Genomic DNA, 16,812 nt, shown 5'->3' on the forward strand with positions numbered 1-16,812 from the left:
ATTGCTTGTGGCGCCGATGCCAATGGCCTCAACCTCACAGATCCTGGGCAACAATGAGGGCCTTGAGCCCTACACTTCCAACATCTTCACACAGTGCATCCTCACCAGCAACTTTGTTGTCATCAACAACCATCTAGTCAAGGATCTCATGGAGCTGGGCCTGTGGATGCCTGAGATGAAGAATCACATCATCTGTGATGGTGGATTGGTGGCCAAGATCCTTGAGATCCTGGCACACCTCCATGAACTCTACAAGACTGTGTGGGAGATCTCTTTGTTTGTGTCCATGACATCAATCCTGTGATCATCACTGACATGGATTGTGAGGCCTTCCTTGGCTATGTTGCAGATCTGAAACTGGCACATCAATGACTCAAGGACACAATCACGCGCCTTCACACCGTGCACTCACTCATCATGAAAGAGGTCACATTCATGTGCCAACCAGGCCATTCATTGACCAGTGCATACTACCACACATCATTCTCTCACAAAATGTGGTCACACAAAATGACAACCTACTTGTGATGGGTCAACCAAGTGGATGATACAGCAATGCACCTTGAGTGCAACGGCAAGCTCATGCCGCCACCACAGATGTTCCCTCTCATTGTGGCCAGCAACAAGGTAAACATCCATGTGCTGTGAGACGCACCATCGCCGATCCAGGTTGTGGTCACTGTTGTGATGTGCCAATGTCCCAGATGTGAAGAGCACAGGATGCTGGAACCCAAAAAGCGCCACATGTGGCTGTGTGGCCACCAAGGTGAACTCCTTGCTGTGGATGCTGATCTGCCAGAATTTCATAAATAGGGGCACTCCCATTATTTTTTCATTCCACCACCACCATGTCCACCACCACCCAACAACAACAGACTGATGCCCTCCGCGCCCTGGCTGAATACATGTGCCAACACCCTGAGCTGCTGGCCTTGATCCCCAAGGGCAAGTCCAACAAGTTCAACGTGCTGTGCTTGAAGCTTGATGAGAGCCTCCATCTGCTGAACAAGTGTGGCGATGCCAATCTGCTCATGAGGTGTGTCATGCGTGACAGCATGACCTGCCTGCCCCTCCTATATTTTCTGGCCAGGATTGTTGAACACTGCCATCACATGTGCTGCATCCTCAGTCAGGGCACTTCAGATCAAAAGTATTTCAACATGCCATTGGCCTTGAAGGAGGAGTGGTTCACCTGCGACTGCGTCGGCATCCACAGCATCTGCCTCATTGGAAGCAATTTGATTGGGCTCTGGGGCTCTGTCAAGATCTGTCACAAGGACCAACACACAGTGGAGTTTGGACTGATCAGAGACATGATCCTGTATGAGCTGCTCCAGGTCTTTGCGAGCGGGGACAACGGCTACCGCTCGCGGGACAAGTTGCCCCTCACGTCCTCATTCAACCCCAGAGGGTGCTGGCTCCCAGTGCCGGCGTGGGATCCCGAGCATTACTCAATCCAACTGTGCCTCCACGATGCCAACATCGATGAGGTCAAGGTGGAGTTCACATGCATGCTTGTGTGTGATCAGGAGTGGCATACATATCACCCTGCCACATTCATGCGTCCACACGTTTCCCGGAACGAGATCCGCGAGAAGATCCTCCCAGGATGCACCAGCTTCTCCTTCGGCCTCCTGAACATCGAAGGCTGCGTCGGCATGGGGATCGCCCCCGACTTCACGGCGGGTGGTTTTGTGTGGCACATCAAGGAGGCGCAGTTGCTTGATGAGAGTGGCAAGTGCATCATCGTCTGGGATCGCGACACCATGCACCACGACATCAAGTGCAAGATGGGCATTGTGTGTGACGGCGATGTTGACCTCCCTGTTGGTTTGCTTGATTTTGGCCCCTACATGCGCCTCACAAGCGGATCAACCCAGTTCAACCCCCAGATCCAGTTCTCCCTGAGAGTTGTCACCTCATTGACAGCCTCAACAGATCCTATTCCAGTCACACTGAACCTCTACATGTTCCAGCACCAGCACGTCACCATCGGAGACTCCCAGAACAAGAGCAAGACATCAATCTGCTGGGCAGCCATTGCTGATCGCCCACTCAATAACATGCTGGTGCCCCTCCTCCGTTGCCAGCACCATATGGTCCCACGGGCAGCCATTGGCCCTCGCCCACTGAAGCAGCTCCAGGTGTCCGCCCTGCGCTGCATTGGCACACGTGACCTCGTCCCACGGGCAGCCGTTGGCCCGGGCCCACTTCAGCACCTCGAGGTGGCCCGCAAACGCGGCATTGCTGGTCGTCCACTCCTGCCACGGGCAGCCATTGGCCCGCGCCCACTGGAGCACCTCCAGGTGGCCGCCCAGCGCTGCATTGGAACAGGTGGAAGGGTCCCATGGGCAGCCGTTGGCTCGCGCCCACTTGAGCAGCTCCAGGTGGCCCCCGCCCGCCGCATTGCGACAGGTGTCATGGTCCCACGGGCAGCCGTTGGCCCGCGCCCACTTGAGCACCTCGAGCTGACCGGTCCGCGCGGCGTGTGCGCAGGTCGACTCGTCCCATGGGCAGCCGTTGTCGTGGGCCCACTGCAGTACGTGGAGGTGGCCCCCGAGCGCGGCCTCGTGGCACGTGTACTGGTCCCACGGGCAGCCATTGGCCCGCGCCCACTGCAGAGCGTTGAGCTGGCCACCCAGGGCCGCGCTTGAAGTCGTGTAGTCGTCCCATGGGCAGCCGTTGCCGCGCGCCCATTGTAGAACCTCCAGCTGGCCCCCGAACGCGGCGCTCGAGCAAATGGCAAGCTCGTCATGCATCGGGCACCCGTTGTTGCGGGCCCACTTGAGCACCTCGAGCTGGCCGGTGCGGGCCAGGGTCGCCGCAAAGCTCTCCGGCTGGTGGCCGCGACCGGCGACGAGGTCGAGGGCGGCCTTGGCGGTCTGGGCGCAGGCGTGGTTGGAGTTAAGTACTCGCGCCCAGCGTCGGCTCACCGCGCCCAGCGTCGGCTCACCGCGCCAGACACCACCACAGCCGGGAGGGGCAGGTGGGTGAACACCAGGCTCACCAACTCCTCCGGCAGCTCGTCCATCGTGGTCGTGTATTATTTACTAAGTCTTTAAGGCGGCTACTCAGGAATGACGTGGTTCGGCATAAGCAGTCCGCAAGATTTTTTTGCTGCCCAATAATGAGACAGCTATGATTCCGAAAGATTCATACCATTGGTGATGATGTCGAACCACGTCATTCCTGTGTAGCCGCCTTAAGGTCTTTGCACTTCAAAAACCATATTTTTTAACTTCATAGCTTCCTGCAGTTTTGTCTGTCGGATGCTGCGACAACACCATCATGTCGGCTACCTGCGGGAAATCAGCCATCAACGCGATCGAGGGCGTCTGCGGCCGTCCGGGATACATTGTCGACAACTCGGATTGTGGCAACGACCAGAACCAATGCAACGCCAAGTACGGCAAGGACGGATCGCGGTGGTGCGCCAGCGACGGCTACGGATGCTGCATGCGTCTGTCGCCACCGACGGACAACATCGTCCCGTGCTGTCTGCGCCAGAAGGAAAAACCTTTGCCGAGTGCGGCAACGATCTGTGCCCGTGGAGCCCGGGATGCCAAGAGATCGTCGGGCAACACTGCATGGATCCGGCCAACGTCACCAGCCCGCTCTGCCAATCGTTCTGTTCGGTCATCAACAACAAGCGCTTCTGCGACACGGCGATGGAGACCTACTGCACCACCAGTGCGGGCCAAGCGGATCCGCTGTGCTCGTGCATCAACGCCGTGGCACGCGGATCGCCGATCCCCGGATGCTTCGACGCGATGTGTAGCGCCAGCGGCTACAAAAATTTCGACCAAGCGACACAGGCGCAGCAGTGTCCGTCGTTTTGTGGATCTATCTTGGAATGCCGTGGCGCAGGAACGTGCACGATCGATGACAACACGATTGTCACGCATTGCTTCAGGCAACAACAACAGCAGGCCGCACTCGATCAAACAGCTGCTGGCAGCAAGATGGCGCTCCCCGTGATCGTCATCATTATCGCCGTGGTCGTTCTGGTAATCTTTGGCTTCTTCTTTGCGTCATGATTTATTCAGTATTCAAATGTTGTGGGTTCGTCGACAAACATGGTGCGTTCAGGCACGAGCACGTTGTTGCAATACACGGCACGTACAAAACGTCCCGAGCGCAAGGGGAAGATGTACTGGGAGAGATGGCAGTGATTGCAAAAGTCCTTGAGGACCATCAGAAGGCGTCCATTCGAATCGTGCCAGGTGTCCACGGAATAGATGCCCTTGACTGGCTCGGCGTGTTGAATCCCGTCCTTTTCCTCCCGCAAGCCTTGAACGATAAAGTCGTTCCTGTCTTCATTGTACAGTGGCATAAGGCCCGCCCAAATATGACTGAAGAGAGTACCGCCGGCGAAGTCCTCCGAGAGGCGCTGGGGGAAGGAGGGGAGTGTTTGGTTGTGTTGCATGTTGTCCGTTGGGTGTTGTTTCGGATGTATGTCGTCGCCGGTGAGCGCGTTTTTAAATTGTCTGGCGGACCCGATGAATCACCACGATGAACCCGAGATACGATGTCAGCGGTGATCTCTTCCTGACCGATATGGCCGGATCGGGTCTCATGGCAAAATACGGCGACGGCCGGGTCGCCATCGCCACCAGCCAGGTCATCGAGGCTGCCGTCGGCGGCACCGTCGTCATCGGCGACAATGCGACCGCGATCGCGGCGCTCCAGACGGGCAAGGAGGACAAGTTCAACAAGGGCTGTGCCCAACGGTTACGCGTCCCTCGACAGCAACATCCGCGTGCCCACAGCCCAGCTCGAAAACGTCGGCGGCACGACTGCGGTGACCAATCTCGGCTCTACCAAGGAAGACAAGGCCAACAAAGGCGTTGCCAATGGCTATGCATCGCTCGGCAGCGACACTCGCGTCCCCGTGGCCCAGCTCGAAAACGTTGGCGGCACGACCGCGGTGACCAATCTCGGCACCACAAAGGAAGACAAGTCCAGCAAGGGTGTGATCAACGGTTACGCGTCGCTCGACGGCACGGCGCAGGTGCCATCGAATCAGTTGGGCAATGTCGCGCGTGCCACCGCCAAGGGCACCTTCCTTGTGGGCAATGGGAGCACGCCGACGGCGCAGGCCGCGGGCGCCACCAACCAGGCACTCATCGCCGACACGACCACGGCGACGGGCGTTAAATGGGCTTCCTATGATCATGTCAATCTCACCAACAAGGGCACCAACACCCACGCGCAGATCGACGCCTTCATCACCTCCAGGGGTCAGCCCAACGGCCTCGCGACACTCGACAGCAACGGCCGCGTACCCCTGGCACAGCTCGCCAATCTGTCTGCCTCTTACCCCCAGCCGGTCTTTGCCGGATTCAGCGGAGCGATCACCACCAACGGATCGACGGGCAACACCTTCATCCAGGCTCCCGGCGACGGCGGCACCTCTGGCGACCTCTCCTTTATCAATTTCGACTTTGTGTCGATCGGTGTCAACTCGGTGAGCGTGCCCCGACCTCAAGCGCCCACATCCGCCGTCACGTTTGACGCTGTCAACAGCAAGTGCACGGTCAACGTCGCCGGCGAGTACCTGCACACGATCAACGTCAACACCACCGGACCCGGCGGGACTGCGCGCTGGGGCGTCACGCTCTACTGCGACGACAAGATCGTGAGCGCCTTCAACAAGATCGTCTACGCCGCCGATGATGGTATGGGCGACCGCATCTCGTTCTCGGCGACCGTACCGGTTAATGCAGGCAGCGTGTTCGACGTGCGGCTGCGACTCAGCAACAACAACACCAACCTCAACATCATTGGGTGCTCGTGGTTCTGCACACAGCTGTCGGGATAAACGGCGCGTTGCCGACACGAATAAGTTGGTTGTTGGAGCAGCCGCGTCATTGTCACCAGAACCATAACATGGAGAGCACGACCAGCATCCCTCTCGACAAGGGGTTGGTCGACAAAGCGATCCGAGAGGGTGACCTCGAGTTCATCAAGATTGCACACGCCAACAATCACATCGTCGACGCCGAGCTGTGCAATACCGCTCTTCACTTTAGCCAGTACGCCATGTTCAAGTGGTTATTCAAGAACGTGCCGCACTCCAAGGACGACGCCATCCGCTTCATGAGGCGATGCCTCAAGCCGAGCGTGCAAGCGTGGATCGGGCGCAGGATTGATCCGGGCTGGTTCAACGAGCTCGAGAACCGGCGCGCCGCCATCACCGAGGCCAAAAAACGCAAACGCGAGACCTACAGTATCGTGCGCGAGCCCATCCCGGTTTGAAACGTCAGATCAAGAAGGTCAAGAGCGACGCCGAGTGCCACGATGCCGGCGCCCGCGCGCTGCTCTTCTTTGACACGATCGTCAACGATTTCGGCGACTGTGTTCACTTTCTCGTCGGAAAGTATGCACTCGAACTCCAACTGATGCGCGATCTGCTCAGCGGCAGGACGACCCTCGGACTCGACGACAGCACCGCCGAATCAATCCGACGCGAGATCAAGAGCATCGTCAACGCGCGACTCGTTGTGTATCAACATCGTCCTTTAGGCGGCAAGTGGAGGATCTTAGGGTTCAAGAGCATCAAGCCATCGGACAAGACCCGAGCCACCATCAAGTGCAACTTTGAGGTCCTGGTCGACACCGCCGCGGGCCATGAGATTGAGGGGTGGGGCGAATCCGCTGAAATCATCAGCAAGCACTACGATCACGACGCCAAGGCGTGGTTGTCCGGCGTGTTGTTCTACAGGCACGAATAAATTGCCACCACAAGCACGATGCTCCATATCACCTCCATGGCGCCTCCCGTTCACACCACCAACTTTGCCATCGCCGACTGGTTCAGGCGGGCACAAGATGCTGGAGAGAGCACTTGGGGCGTGGTGGCGTGTTTCAACGCCGCCGCAGGAATGCGCTGGGATGTGTTGGAGTGGCTGCTCCGCCGCGGTTGCCCCTGGGACGGCAGGCTATGGGCGTGCGTGGCATACGTCGGCCGACCGGAGCTGATCGGATGGATCGACAGCATTGGGCGCTTCCCCATCGAACTCGGCAAGTGCCAGGTTGACCTCGTCATCGGATTCGTCGCCGATCTCGATCGCGCTGATCCGGATGCCGATCCGCCGTACAAGGAGGCGTTCGAGCGTGCCCGTGGCGACGACGGCGGTGTCTCGTGGATCGCGAGGGGCATCGCCATCGATACGGAACAGAATCGGGCGTTAGAGGCGGCCTACGATCACGCCTTGGTATATTTGCGTGGAATGATTAAAGAGGGTGTTTAGTTTTTGTTTTCAAAATGTGGTGCGTGGCGCTCCTGAGCGTATGCAACGGCACCTCGCCCATGGCATCGAGGACAAGTGGACCGTAAGGACCACCTGCCGAATCTATGAATCTGACCAGCCTGGAGATCGGCTCGGGGAGTTGGTCGATGGGTACGCGGCCGTCGTCGTCCAGAATGGGATGGTTCACATCGGGCAGAGCGGAGAGCGGGATTTTGCCGTACTCGTCCAACACGGCCAACCCGCCAGGTTTGCCGACGGACTGCATGAACTTGTCGATCGCCTCCTCCCTCGGATCCGGATCGGGCGCGATGACAATCGGTTTCGGCAGGCCCCAAAAGTCGAGCTCGCGCTCCCACAACTCCTGGCTCACGTTGGTCGGTCGGCACGCGTCATCCACGCCACCACGTCGCAGTCCCTGCAGGATCACGGCGAAGATCGTCGGATCGGTATTGATGAAGCGGACCCGGCCATCGTCCTTGTGCCAACTAGAGCTGAACATGGTGGCGAGAACGCTGTTCTTCACCGAGGTAAGTGTCGTCAACGTCGTCTCCAGCAACATACCGCCAACATTGAGCTTGATGGTTTGTGGTGCGTCCATTCCGGGTGTGTGCAAAATGTCGTTGTGTCCAACCGGAACGCACACCCTAAGTGTCCGGCAGCGCATTTATATAAAGGTACCCTACATGCGGCTTGGCCTCTCGGAGAACGTGCAGATCCTCTTGGGTGCTGGAGCCAAGACGAACGTGAAGGACAAGAGTGATCTGACCGTTATCGACTACCTTGCCGATCCGCGTTTGGAGAAAATGCTGCAACGGCTGATGGAGATGGGCAAGGATGAGTGTTCGGAACATCATCCTCGAGCGTTGTGTCGTCAGGCTGCGCGATCCCGAGGACATGCGCAAAGTGGCGTCTGCGTTGTTCGAGTCCCACAATTAAAGGTCTACGTGCGTGTGATGCACGATGGTTATTTCATTGTGATGGGGGCCAGACATGTCTGATTCCGCCTCGACGGCGTGCGATGAGCATTTTCGCGCTGCATCAGAGGGTGTGTGCGGTCGGATGACCACGGGCGTTTCGAGCACCGACTGCGGTCACTCGGGCGACACGACATGCACACAGCGCAACGGCGGCGGCGCCGACGGATCGCGGTGGTGCGCCAGCGAGACCGGCGGGTGCTGTCTCCGCGTCCAGCCACCGGCCAAGAATCAGTTCGGATGCTGCACCTCGCTCGATGTGCACAACTTTTACGACTGCGGCAACTCGTGGTGCCCGTGGAGCGACGACTGCAAGGGCATCCTCAATGACTACTGCGCGAGCACCGACAACATCGCCGGACCGACGTGTCAGCTGTTCTGCTCCAAGGTCGAGAACAAGGCCCTGTGTGATCCGACCATGCGCAAATATTGTGAGACGGTGGCGGCACCCGGCGATCCTTTGTGTGCGTGCATCCGATCCGACAAGGATGGCATCCCGGCGCCCTCGTGCTTTTCGGCGCCGTGCACGTCCGGCGGCTACCAGACGCTCGATCACGTCAACCAGGCGACACGGTGTCCGGATTTTTGCGGGGCCATCATCGATTGCGCCAGCACGGAGGGGTGCGAGATCAACGACAACAGCTTCGAGACCTACTGCTGCCAGCGCCATCCCGACCTGTGCAAAAACAACGGTGGCGGTGGCGGCGGAGACAGCTTTTGGTAGCGATTCATCCAATTCTGGACCGCCAAAACGAGCCCCCACCGGACAAGTACACAATCGTTGATGACCATGGCTAGTGGATCAGGATTGGCCAGAACCGCGCGCGGATCCCTGGATTCTGGTACATGCTCTTGTGATTCGAAAGGAACTCGCGATCCTTGGCACTACCCATGGGAAATGGATAGAGGGCGTTCCCCCGCATAGATGCCCAGCTGTCATTCATTGAGCTGGGTCTGTGCCAGTGACTTGATGTTGGCCTTGTTGGCGACGATGCAGGGCATGTCGATGGGCGCGTGTCTGAGGATGGTCGTGAAGTCGCGGGCTGTTGGTCACGATGCCAGCAGGCACACCTGTTGAGTGTAACTGATGGTGACACTGCCATCTTTAGCAATGGCATAGAGGGCGCGCTTCCACAAGATTGTCTCACTGTCATAACGCAGGAGGAGCGAAAGGGCGCCAGCCAAGTAGATGCGCACCAGTGCATCCTTGATTCAATTGTTGTTGTTTTCAGTGTTGATGTTGGCGAGGTAGGTGGTGTCATATGCATGCAATGCCACATGCTGGATGGAGTCAGTGATCATGCCAGTGTTGATCAGATCCATGCCCTTGACAATGGTGTGAAGATTGGGCCAATCAGCGGCCATGTGAAGGTGAGGGAAGAACTTGATGAACTCTTCACCACTGTCATCCATGGTCATTTCCACCAGGGCTGACAGCGCCAATGTCCTCAGGACAAGTATGCAGGTGCAATAGTCCTTGTCAGTGGGTGGCAGGTATGTGTTGGTGCACAGACCTGGCTCCAATGCCTCAAGCATGCCACAGAATCCTTTGGCCTCGATCAGATCCCAGTGGTCCATGCAATCCATCAGCACCACGCCAACCAACACCTCAGGCTTGAACAGGGCAGCGCGCCAGTCACTGCACCAGACCATGTTGCGCTTCTCTTTGAATGGTGGCATGTGCACCATCTCTTGGATGTGACTGTTGTGTGGTCGTGTTTGCTGATGATTGTGGTGTCAAGATTGCACCAGAACCATGATTGGCCATAGGTGCAGATCCAGAACACTCAACCTGGTCAGCGCCCGTCATCGCTCAGTGGAATGACAAACCTCATGTACTCATCAGGCTCTTGCAACCATCCAACATTGGCGGCATCACACATGCTGAGATGCACGCCCCCAAACCTTTCAAGACACGCGGTGGCGTAGATGAGCTGGAAGGCCATGGAGAGTTGTTCGCCAATGGACAGCTGGGTGTTGGCGAGCGTGCCATCAGGGGCCTCCCTTACCATCATGACGCACACCTGCCAGCCAGCATCAATGCGACCACACTTTTCAGGTTGGCAGGCGTACCACACAACGAGCGTGGCAGTGGGTCGTGCAATGCACAACATCAACAAGTAATCTGATATGGTGTGAGTGACCATGGCCGGCATGGGCGATGGCGCGCCGGGGATCGGTTGGTGCATCTGAAAGAGATCGCCAGGTTTGTTGTGTGGATCTGTCATGGCAGTGGCGATGTCGCGTTCATAGGTGGCTGTTCGCATGAGCATGAACATGTGATCAGTGATCCTGTCGATCCGCGATCCAGTGAATCGGGGATGGCTGACCCGGCACTTCCGCAAAAACACTGCTCTCGTCATCACATTGGATGGTCTGCAGTGACAGCAGGTGGCCATGTTGAAACAGCGATGCAGCGAGCGCAAAGGCATCCAATGCCATTGTACAGGCGATCCTATATTTGTTGCAGAAGTCTTTTGACACAAACAAAAGGCCAGGGCGTCAGTTGGTCGTTTCTTTCAACAACAACAACATGAGCAACAACGACGGCTTCGTGGGACATCTCATGGGCTTGATGATAATGGCCAGGATCCAAGTGGGTCTATTGGACGCAGACCAACATGCTTGACGTCACTGCACGGCTCTCTGACAGTGAAGGCGTTGTGCCCGCTGGCCAGGTCTCGCCTGATCTCGCCACCAGTCTTGCGCTTTCGTTTCATCGCGTCATGTGCGGCGGACCAACCAATTGGCTGTGGGAGCTCAACCACTTGGTGGTGTGTGAGGCCACCATGATCCACAATGTGCTCATGTGTGATCTCATGATGACCCACAACGGCTACGAGGTGCACATGTCTGGCCTCAAGGCGAGCATGGGCGCCAGCACCTTCTGCGTCACCTTCCGCCAGGTGATTGACGCTGTGGCCTGGTGCTCCACCGCACAGCGCGCCCTCGTCGCCGCCGACTGGCCTGCTGGGTTGCTGTGCATCAATGGTGCACACACTGAGTATGGCAACTCATCCAATGAACACTTTGTCTACTGTGGACTGCGCGTGTGCATGGGCGTGCATGTCGGCCCAGTGCGTTGCATCATGGACCCCAAGACACGCCACGCTGAGTACATTGGTCCAGTGGTGAAGGGAGCCATGGCCATTGCGCACATGTTGTCAGGCAGTCAGGTGCTCATGTCACCCAACATCAAGGCCAAGCTCACCAACCTGCCTGATGAGATTGGGCGGATGCGTCCCCTTCAGATCCAACACATGGGCAACATCAATCTCAAGCAAGCAGTGCCCAAGGGGATCACCTACCAGCTGATCATGAACTCACTCAAGATGCACGCCAAGAATCATGTGCAGTTCAATGAAGATGATGATGATGACTGCAACGTGCTCCAACTGCCCACCAAGGACATGAGCCTGCTGGTGTCAGCCAACAAGTGCCAGTGGTTTATTGACCCACACAAGATCAAGACCAGCAAGGTGATTGGCCACAGGATGAGCGCTGTCATCTACAGGGGCCTGTGGAGCAAGTCAACGCCAGTTGCCATCAAGATCTTCAACTGGTCAAAAATGACTGAGGAGCAGGCGCTCCAATTCCATGTTGAGGTGGCCACTCTCACTGAGCTCTTGCATCCCAATGTCCTGCTCTTCATCAGTGCCACCATCAGCAACAAGCACCTCTTGCTTGTCACTGAGTTCATGCCCTGTGGCAGCCTTGCTGGTGTGCTTGCCAACACCTCCATGTACCTGCTCACATTCACCCAATGCCACCATGACCAACTTCAGCACGCCCATGTGGAGCACGCCTGAGGTGATCCAGGGCCTTGACTACAGCATGCAGGCTGATGTCTATTCATTCAGTGTCATCCTGTGGGAGATTCTCACACACAAGGTGCCATACACCACACATCACATCAGATTGTCCCAAAGCACTGCACTGACTCATCAAGCAATGTTGGCACACCAAGCCAGCCAAAAGGCCTTCCATGGAGAGCATGTGCAAGCAACTGGTGGACATCATCAGTGCATGTGGCAATGCCATACTCAATGTGTAAAACTTGTTGTTGCCAACAGCAACAATGTCTTTGCTTTTTGGCACACTTTCTGGCAGTGTGAATGATGGAACAGTTTCACAATGCTGCAAGTCATAAAGTTCAAATAGGATCATCAGTTCATCCCCCTTAAGGATATGGGCCTGGGAGAGTGCAGCAGTGGTCCATGTGTTGGGTGACACATTGTAGATGTCCACCACACCCCCCCACATTACCACCAGCAAAGAGGGCCAGGTCACCAATGGAAGTGGCCACCAGGTCAAAATGGGCCTCAGAGAGCGTGGTGGTCCATGTGTTGGACAACACATTGTAGATGTCCACCACACTGGAGTTCCCCCCCAAAGAGAAGCCGCCAGTGAAGAGGGCCAGGTTGCTGATGGAAGTGGCCACCAGCATTTGATGGGCCTGGGAGAGAGACATGGTGGCCCACTGGGCTGCTGTTACATGGGGAGGAGTGAGGAGGAACAACAAGAGCAGGATGATGGCAACAACTGAGGAGGCATGAAGGGCCAAGGTGGGCATTGTTTGGTGTTGTGGCTGCTCTTGTTCATCTGTGTTGTGAGTTGTGGTGCCATGGCTGAAGAAACCAGTCCATATTGACACCCTGCAAAATGAGGGTTGGTGTGATTTTTGTTGCTTAGGCTAATATAACTAGCCAAGCACAAGGCTAATTAACAGATGGGAGGAAGTGGCAAGGAAGGTGTGCTTTCATTGCATGACAGCTGTGACTGCCCTGCCATGGTCTTGAGAACAAAAGCCAGCTGCCAGACACCCCTGGTGTCTTTGGTAAATAAATCACAGTGCCCCTTGAAGCAAGGCCACATGTCCAAGCTCAGTTGTGTGATCCCAGCCACTGCCAATGGTGTGTTGGCCACAGTGTTTGAGGAGTCCTTCATGCACAAAGGCACCAAGTGTTTCAACCAGCTTTGGGATGATCTGTTGACATCCTGGAGATGGCCAGGGAGGAGGGTGAAACAAGCACTTCTTCCACAGGATGGTCAAGGAGATGAAGAACAAAGTTCATATGTGAAGCTGACTACAACAAGCTCATTGCAACAATTGAGGGATACACCATGAAAAGGGTCGCAGCATAGACCCATATATTTCTTTTCTGATGTTGTGTCAGCCCTGGAATGCAATTCTTGTTGATGAATACTGAAGATGAGCTCAATAGACACTCACTTGTTCACAGTGGCAACAGCCCACCCCATGGGCTCTTTTTTGGCCTTTGATGCCTTGTCGCCACTGTCCTACTTGGTGCGGCAAGTGGTCCATGGTGAGCTCTTGGATAATGGCACCAACACCCACGCACAGCTCAACGCCTTTGTCACCTCCAAGGTGCAGGCCAGCAGACTCACACCACTCAATGGCACAAGCAAGGTGCTGCCAGCAAATCTCCTGAGCGCGAGCACCGCCACAGTCAGTGCTGTAGTCAGCACCACCTCAGCCTCCACCATGGCATTAGGCAACAGTGCCTTCAACATGACAGCCACTGGCACATGCAACATCACAATCACACCCAGCACACTCACCACATCCACCACAGCATCCAACAATGTTGTGATTGGTTTGATGGCCCTCAGTGCTGCCACCACAAACAGCACCAACATCACCATCAGATCCAACACACTCAAGGCCCACACAGGCACCCCAGCAGTGGCCATGAGTCACAACACACTCACAAAGAACACCACAGGCCAGTACAACACAGGGCTGGGTCATCAAGCGCTCACCAACATGGCCACCACCAGCAGCAACACAGCGATCAGCTACCAGGCCCTGATGGCAGCAACAAGCATGGTCAACTGCACAGCCATCAGTGCAGGCGTGCTAGAGAAGTCCCTCAGCAGCATCAACATGACAAGGAAAAACCATGGCTGACACCACCATAGCCTCCATTGATGTGTCATTTAGTGTGCTTATGAGCAGACTTGAGGATTACACTGGAAGATTACACAACGCCAGAGAACAATTGGCCACTGTTGTGGCACCAGTGAAGAAGAGTCATGCACCATCCTGTACTGCAAGTGTGAGGGTACCAATGCGCCACTGGTGCCCATGTGTTCCAACAGCCACAAGATGCACTGGCAGTGTCTGAGAACACTCATCACATTGAGCGCTGTTGACTCAGATGACAATGTCAAGGAGAGTGATGCAGCACACATGTGTCCCCTCTGTCAATGAGCTTGACCCACCACCAATGGTGAGACCACCAAGGGGAATCAACCAAGGCCTCATGGATTGCCAACCCAGTCAGTTTGCTGTGTATTTCAACACCACCACACTCAACAGGAATGCCAGATGCACCAGCAATAACCACCAGCGTGGAGGACGCCAACAACAATGGCAGCAATAAACACATTGTTTTTCATGCAAGAAGTTTCAGCACCAACTCATAAACCACCCACCATGTATGAGAACAATCTGCCCAAAATTGACAGCACCACACTCATCATCCCCAGAGAAGAGGAAGAGCTACATGAATCAGTTTGCATCATCAGCACCTGTAGGTGTCCAGTTGGATCACCTCTGCTCACCTTCCCATGTGGCCACATGATCCACAACTCTTGCCTCTACAAGCTTGCACTGCACAACAAGGGCAACGCCATGCCATGCCCTGAATGCAATGACGTCCAGCTGGCCACCATGTGCTCAGTGCTGGCCAGCACCAAGGACACATGCACATCCAAGAACAGCACCACCAGCCACGCCTATGTCATGGCCACATCAGTGCAGTGTCCTGGGACTGATCTCCACCACATCCAAAAGGCTGCCAGCATTACTGTGCTGGCTGCATATGGTTCTTGGTTGGTGGCACTGCTGATGATGCCTGACTACCTCACCTGTGGCAGTTATGGTGGCAAGCTCACTGGGCTCTTGGCCAGCCACCAGTTGGTGTTCATGCAGTGCTCACTTGAATCTGCCTATGAACACAATTCAATGCCATTGGGTGCTGTGCACATGCAATGCTTGTCTGAGTTTTCTGTGGCCAGTGCCAGCTTCCTTGGTGGAAGGGCCAAGTGTACTGGTGGCACTTGCCTCAATGGATCCCAGGCATTTTAAAATGTCAATAGAGCACCTGCCCGTTGAAATCATCTCAATTATCCTAGAATATGTGGACATGGTCAGTGCATCAGTGGCTGTTTGCACTTTGTGGATCCTGAGGTGCACAGCAGGCATACCCATCAAAGGATCTGTCAGCACACTTGGCTGGGTTTGTTTTGTGTATGGCCAGTGTTATGAATACCTGCGTGTGTGAGGGTGCACCAATCTGTGCCAAATGCATTGGTGTCTGTGGCGCATCATCTGTGACACCAAGCGCTGCCATGATCACCTGTGGGCCTACTATCTGAGGCTTGTGCAGCTGCTGCAGCAAAGACAATCTGGATGCTTGTACTTGGCATTATGCCAGCGCCTGCTGTAGATGCTGTACACATGACAAAGCGAGTGCACAATGGCACGCTTGTAGGAGCCCGTGACATCCATGATGAGGTAAATCCTGGGATGGGTGTTCCACATATTCAATTGTAGGTGAACGGTGTCAGCTCCAATTGTTGTCCTTTGATGTAATCCTGGATCTGCTTCACCAAGCACAGATGATTGGGGCCTATGGATTGGATCAGCCAGCGCTCATCAGGGAGGATCACAATGGCGTGCTCCAGAAAAGCGTCGGTGCTGACCGGTGGCAGTGGCAGTGGTTGATCGCAGGGCGCAGGCTGCGGTAACAACATCTCCTGGTGCAGACCCCTCTCAATCCGACGGAGTTGTTTCACGAGCGAGATGCGGCCCTATGCTATCATCCAAGCGACATCACGCCACACACGGCACACGAAACGCAGGTGGGATTTGAACTCGATGAGGTCAAAGACGTGCGCCCACAAATCCATCATATCGCTCACACACAGGCCCCAGAAATGGGTATGGTCGTTCCCCTCTCGTTCAACCGCTTCTCGGTCCGCCACTTGCCCTCGCCCTTTCTCGCTCGGGTATGACCGTTGCGCTCACCTTGCTGATGCCCTCCTCGATAACGGGAGGCTCAGTGATCTTCCCATCATCTTCACCGCTGCTCCCTGCTCTTCCTGCCAGTCCCTTCACCTTCAGCACTGCGTCGGCAGGGTGCAAAGATCCAAAGCATCCACACGTACGTGCAAGCAGGTTTATTTATACAAGCAGACTTGTTGTGGCGCCTGGCTGTTGCACTACGATGGCTGCCCGTGCTGCTCGGATGCGCAGCATTGCGTGCAGCGCCTCCTTCTCAGTCTTGAGCACGATCTGTTCAGCATAGGCGCGGAAGTTGTCCACGAAGAGGCAGCCGTCGGTCTCCTTCTCAACACGGAGTGTGCCGCCCTCGCAGACCCAGAGGTCTTTGCACACTTCGAGCAAGAATGCGCAGTTGTGACTCACCGCAACAACCGCTCCGGGGAAGGTCTTGAGCGCCGCGGCAAGAGCAGCGATGGTCTCCCCGTCGAGGTGGTTGGTGGGTTCGTCCAGCAGAAGCACGTCGAGAGGGCCATCGTCCGCGAAGACGTCCGCC

General features: G+C 56.0%; 10 protein-coding genes across 10 annotated transcripts in view; 5 read left to right on the forward strand and 5 right to left on the reverse strand.

Annotated features, from left to right (window-relative positions):
- Positions 1–22: 22 nt before the first annotated feature.
- On the forward strand, positions 23–259 carry ACA1_090750 (ribonucleotide reductase, putative; the record flags this gene model as incomplete). The annotated part of the gene is made up of 1 exon (XM_004334551.1): positions 23–259. A coding segment is annotated over one exon (237 nt), but the record flags the coding sequence as incomplete, so codon positions are not given.
- Positions 260–2,021: 1,762 nt separating this feature from the next.
- ACA1_090760 (uncharacterized protein) lies at positions 2,022–3,029 on the reverse strand (the record flags this gene model as incomplete). The annotated part of the gene is made up of 1 exon (XM_004334552.1): positions 2,022–3,029. A coding segment is annotated over one exon (1,008 nt), but the record flags the coding sequence as incomplete, so codon positions are not given.
- A 259-nt stretch (positions 3,030–3,288) lies between these two features.
- On the forward strand, positions 3,289–4,037 carry ACA1_090770 (uncharacterized protein; the record flags this gene model as incomplete). Its single annotated transcript, XM_004334553.1, has 2 exons — positions 3,289–3,460; positions 3,511–4,037. 2 exons carry the CDS (start codon positions 3,289–3,291, stop codon positions 4,035–4,037), a joined length of 699 nt encoding a protein of 232 aa, XP_004334601.1.
- Positions 4,038–4,512: 475 nt separating this feature from the next.
- Positions 4,513–5,821, forward strand: ACA1_090780 (uncharacterized protein; the record flags this gene model as incomplete). The annotated part of the gene is given in 2 exon segments (XM_004334554.1): positions 4,513–4,730; positions 4,750–5,821. 2 exon segments carry the CDS (start codon positions 4,513–4,515, stop codon positions 5,819–5,821), a joined length of 1,290 nt encoding a protein of 429 aa, XP_004334602.1.
- Positions 5,822–5,889: 68 nt separating this feature from the next.
- ACA1_090790 (uncharacterized protein) lies at positions 5,890–6,734 on the forward strand (the record flags this gene model as incomplete). Its single annotated transcript, XM_004334555.1, is given in 2 exon segments — positions 5,890–6,252; positions 6,267–6,734. The coding sequence occupies 2 exon segments, from the start codon at positions 5,890–5,892 to the stop codon at positions 6,732–6,734; spliced, it is 831 nt and encodes a 276-aa protein (XP_004334603.1).
- A 207-nt stretch (positions 6,735–6,941) lies between these two features.
- On the reverse strand, positions 6,942–7,851 carry ACA1_090800 (K+ channel tetramerization subfamily protein; the record flags this gene model as incomplete). Its single annotated transcript, XM_004334556.1, has 2 exons — positions 6,942–7,141; positions 7,347–7,851. The coding sequence occupies 2 exons, from the start codon at positions 7,849–7,851 to the stop codon at positions 6,942–6,944; spliced, it is 705 nt and encodes a 234-aa protein (XP_004334604.1).
- A 440-nt stretch (positions 7,852–8,291) lies between these two features.
- On the reverse strand, positions 8,292–8,897 carry ACA1_090810 (uncharacterized protein; the record flags this gene model as incomplete). The annotated part of the gene is made up of 1 exon (XM_004334557.1): positions 8,292–8,897. One exon carries the CDS (start codon positions 8,895–8,897, stop codon positions 8,292–8,294), a length of 606 nt encoding a protein of 201 aa, XP_004334605.1.
- Positions 8,898–9,439: 542 nt separating this feature from the next.
- ACA1_090820 (uncharacterized protein) lies at positions 9,440–10,506 on the reverse strand (the record flags this gene model as incomplete). Its single annotated transcript, XM_004334558.1, has 3 exons — positions 9,440–9,929; positions 10,133–10,251; positions 10,372–10,506. 3 exons carry the CDS (start codon positions 10,504–10,506, stop codon positions 9,440–9,442), a joined length of 744 nt encoding a protein of 247 aa, XP_004334606.1.
- A 447-nt stretch (positions 10,507–10,953) lies between these two features.
- ACA1_090830 (serine/threonine kinase) lies at positions 10,954–12,036 on the forward strand (the record flags this gene model as incomplete). The annotated part of the gene is made up of 1 exon (XM_004334559.1): positions 10,954–12,036. The coding sequence occupies one exon, from the start codon at positions 10,954–10,956 to the stop codon at positions 12,034–12,036; it is 1,083 nt and encodes a 360-aa protein (XP_004334607.1).
- Positions 12,037–16,439: 4,403 nt separating this feature from the next.
- Positions 16,440–16,812, reverse strand: part of ACA1_090840 (ABC transporter family protein) — a gene marked incomplete at both ends in the record, with an annotated part of 1,592 nt that continues 1,219 nt past the window's right edge. The window contains one exon of the mRNA XM_004334560.1: positions 16,440–16,736. Within this exon, the coding sequence (XP_004334608.1) occupies positions 16,440–16,736 (297 nt within the window). The remainder of the gene's footprint in view (positions 16,737–16,812) is intronic.

Source organism: Acanthamoeba castellanii (genome assembly GCF_000313135.1).
Source record: "Acanthamoeba castellanii str. Neff unplaced genomic scaffold scf7180000084645, whole genome shotgun sequence".
Lineage (NCBI taxonomy): Eukaryota > Discosea > Longamoebia > Acanthamoebidae > Acanthamoeba > Acanthamoeba castellanii.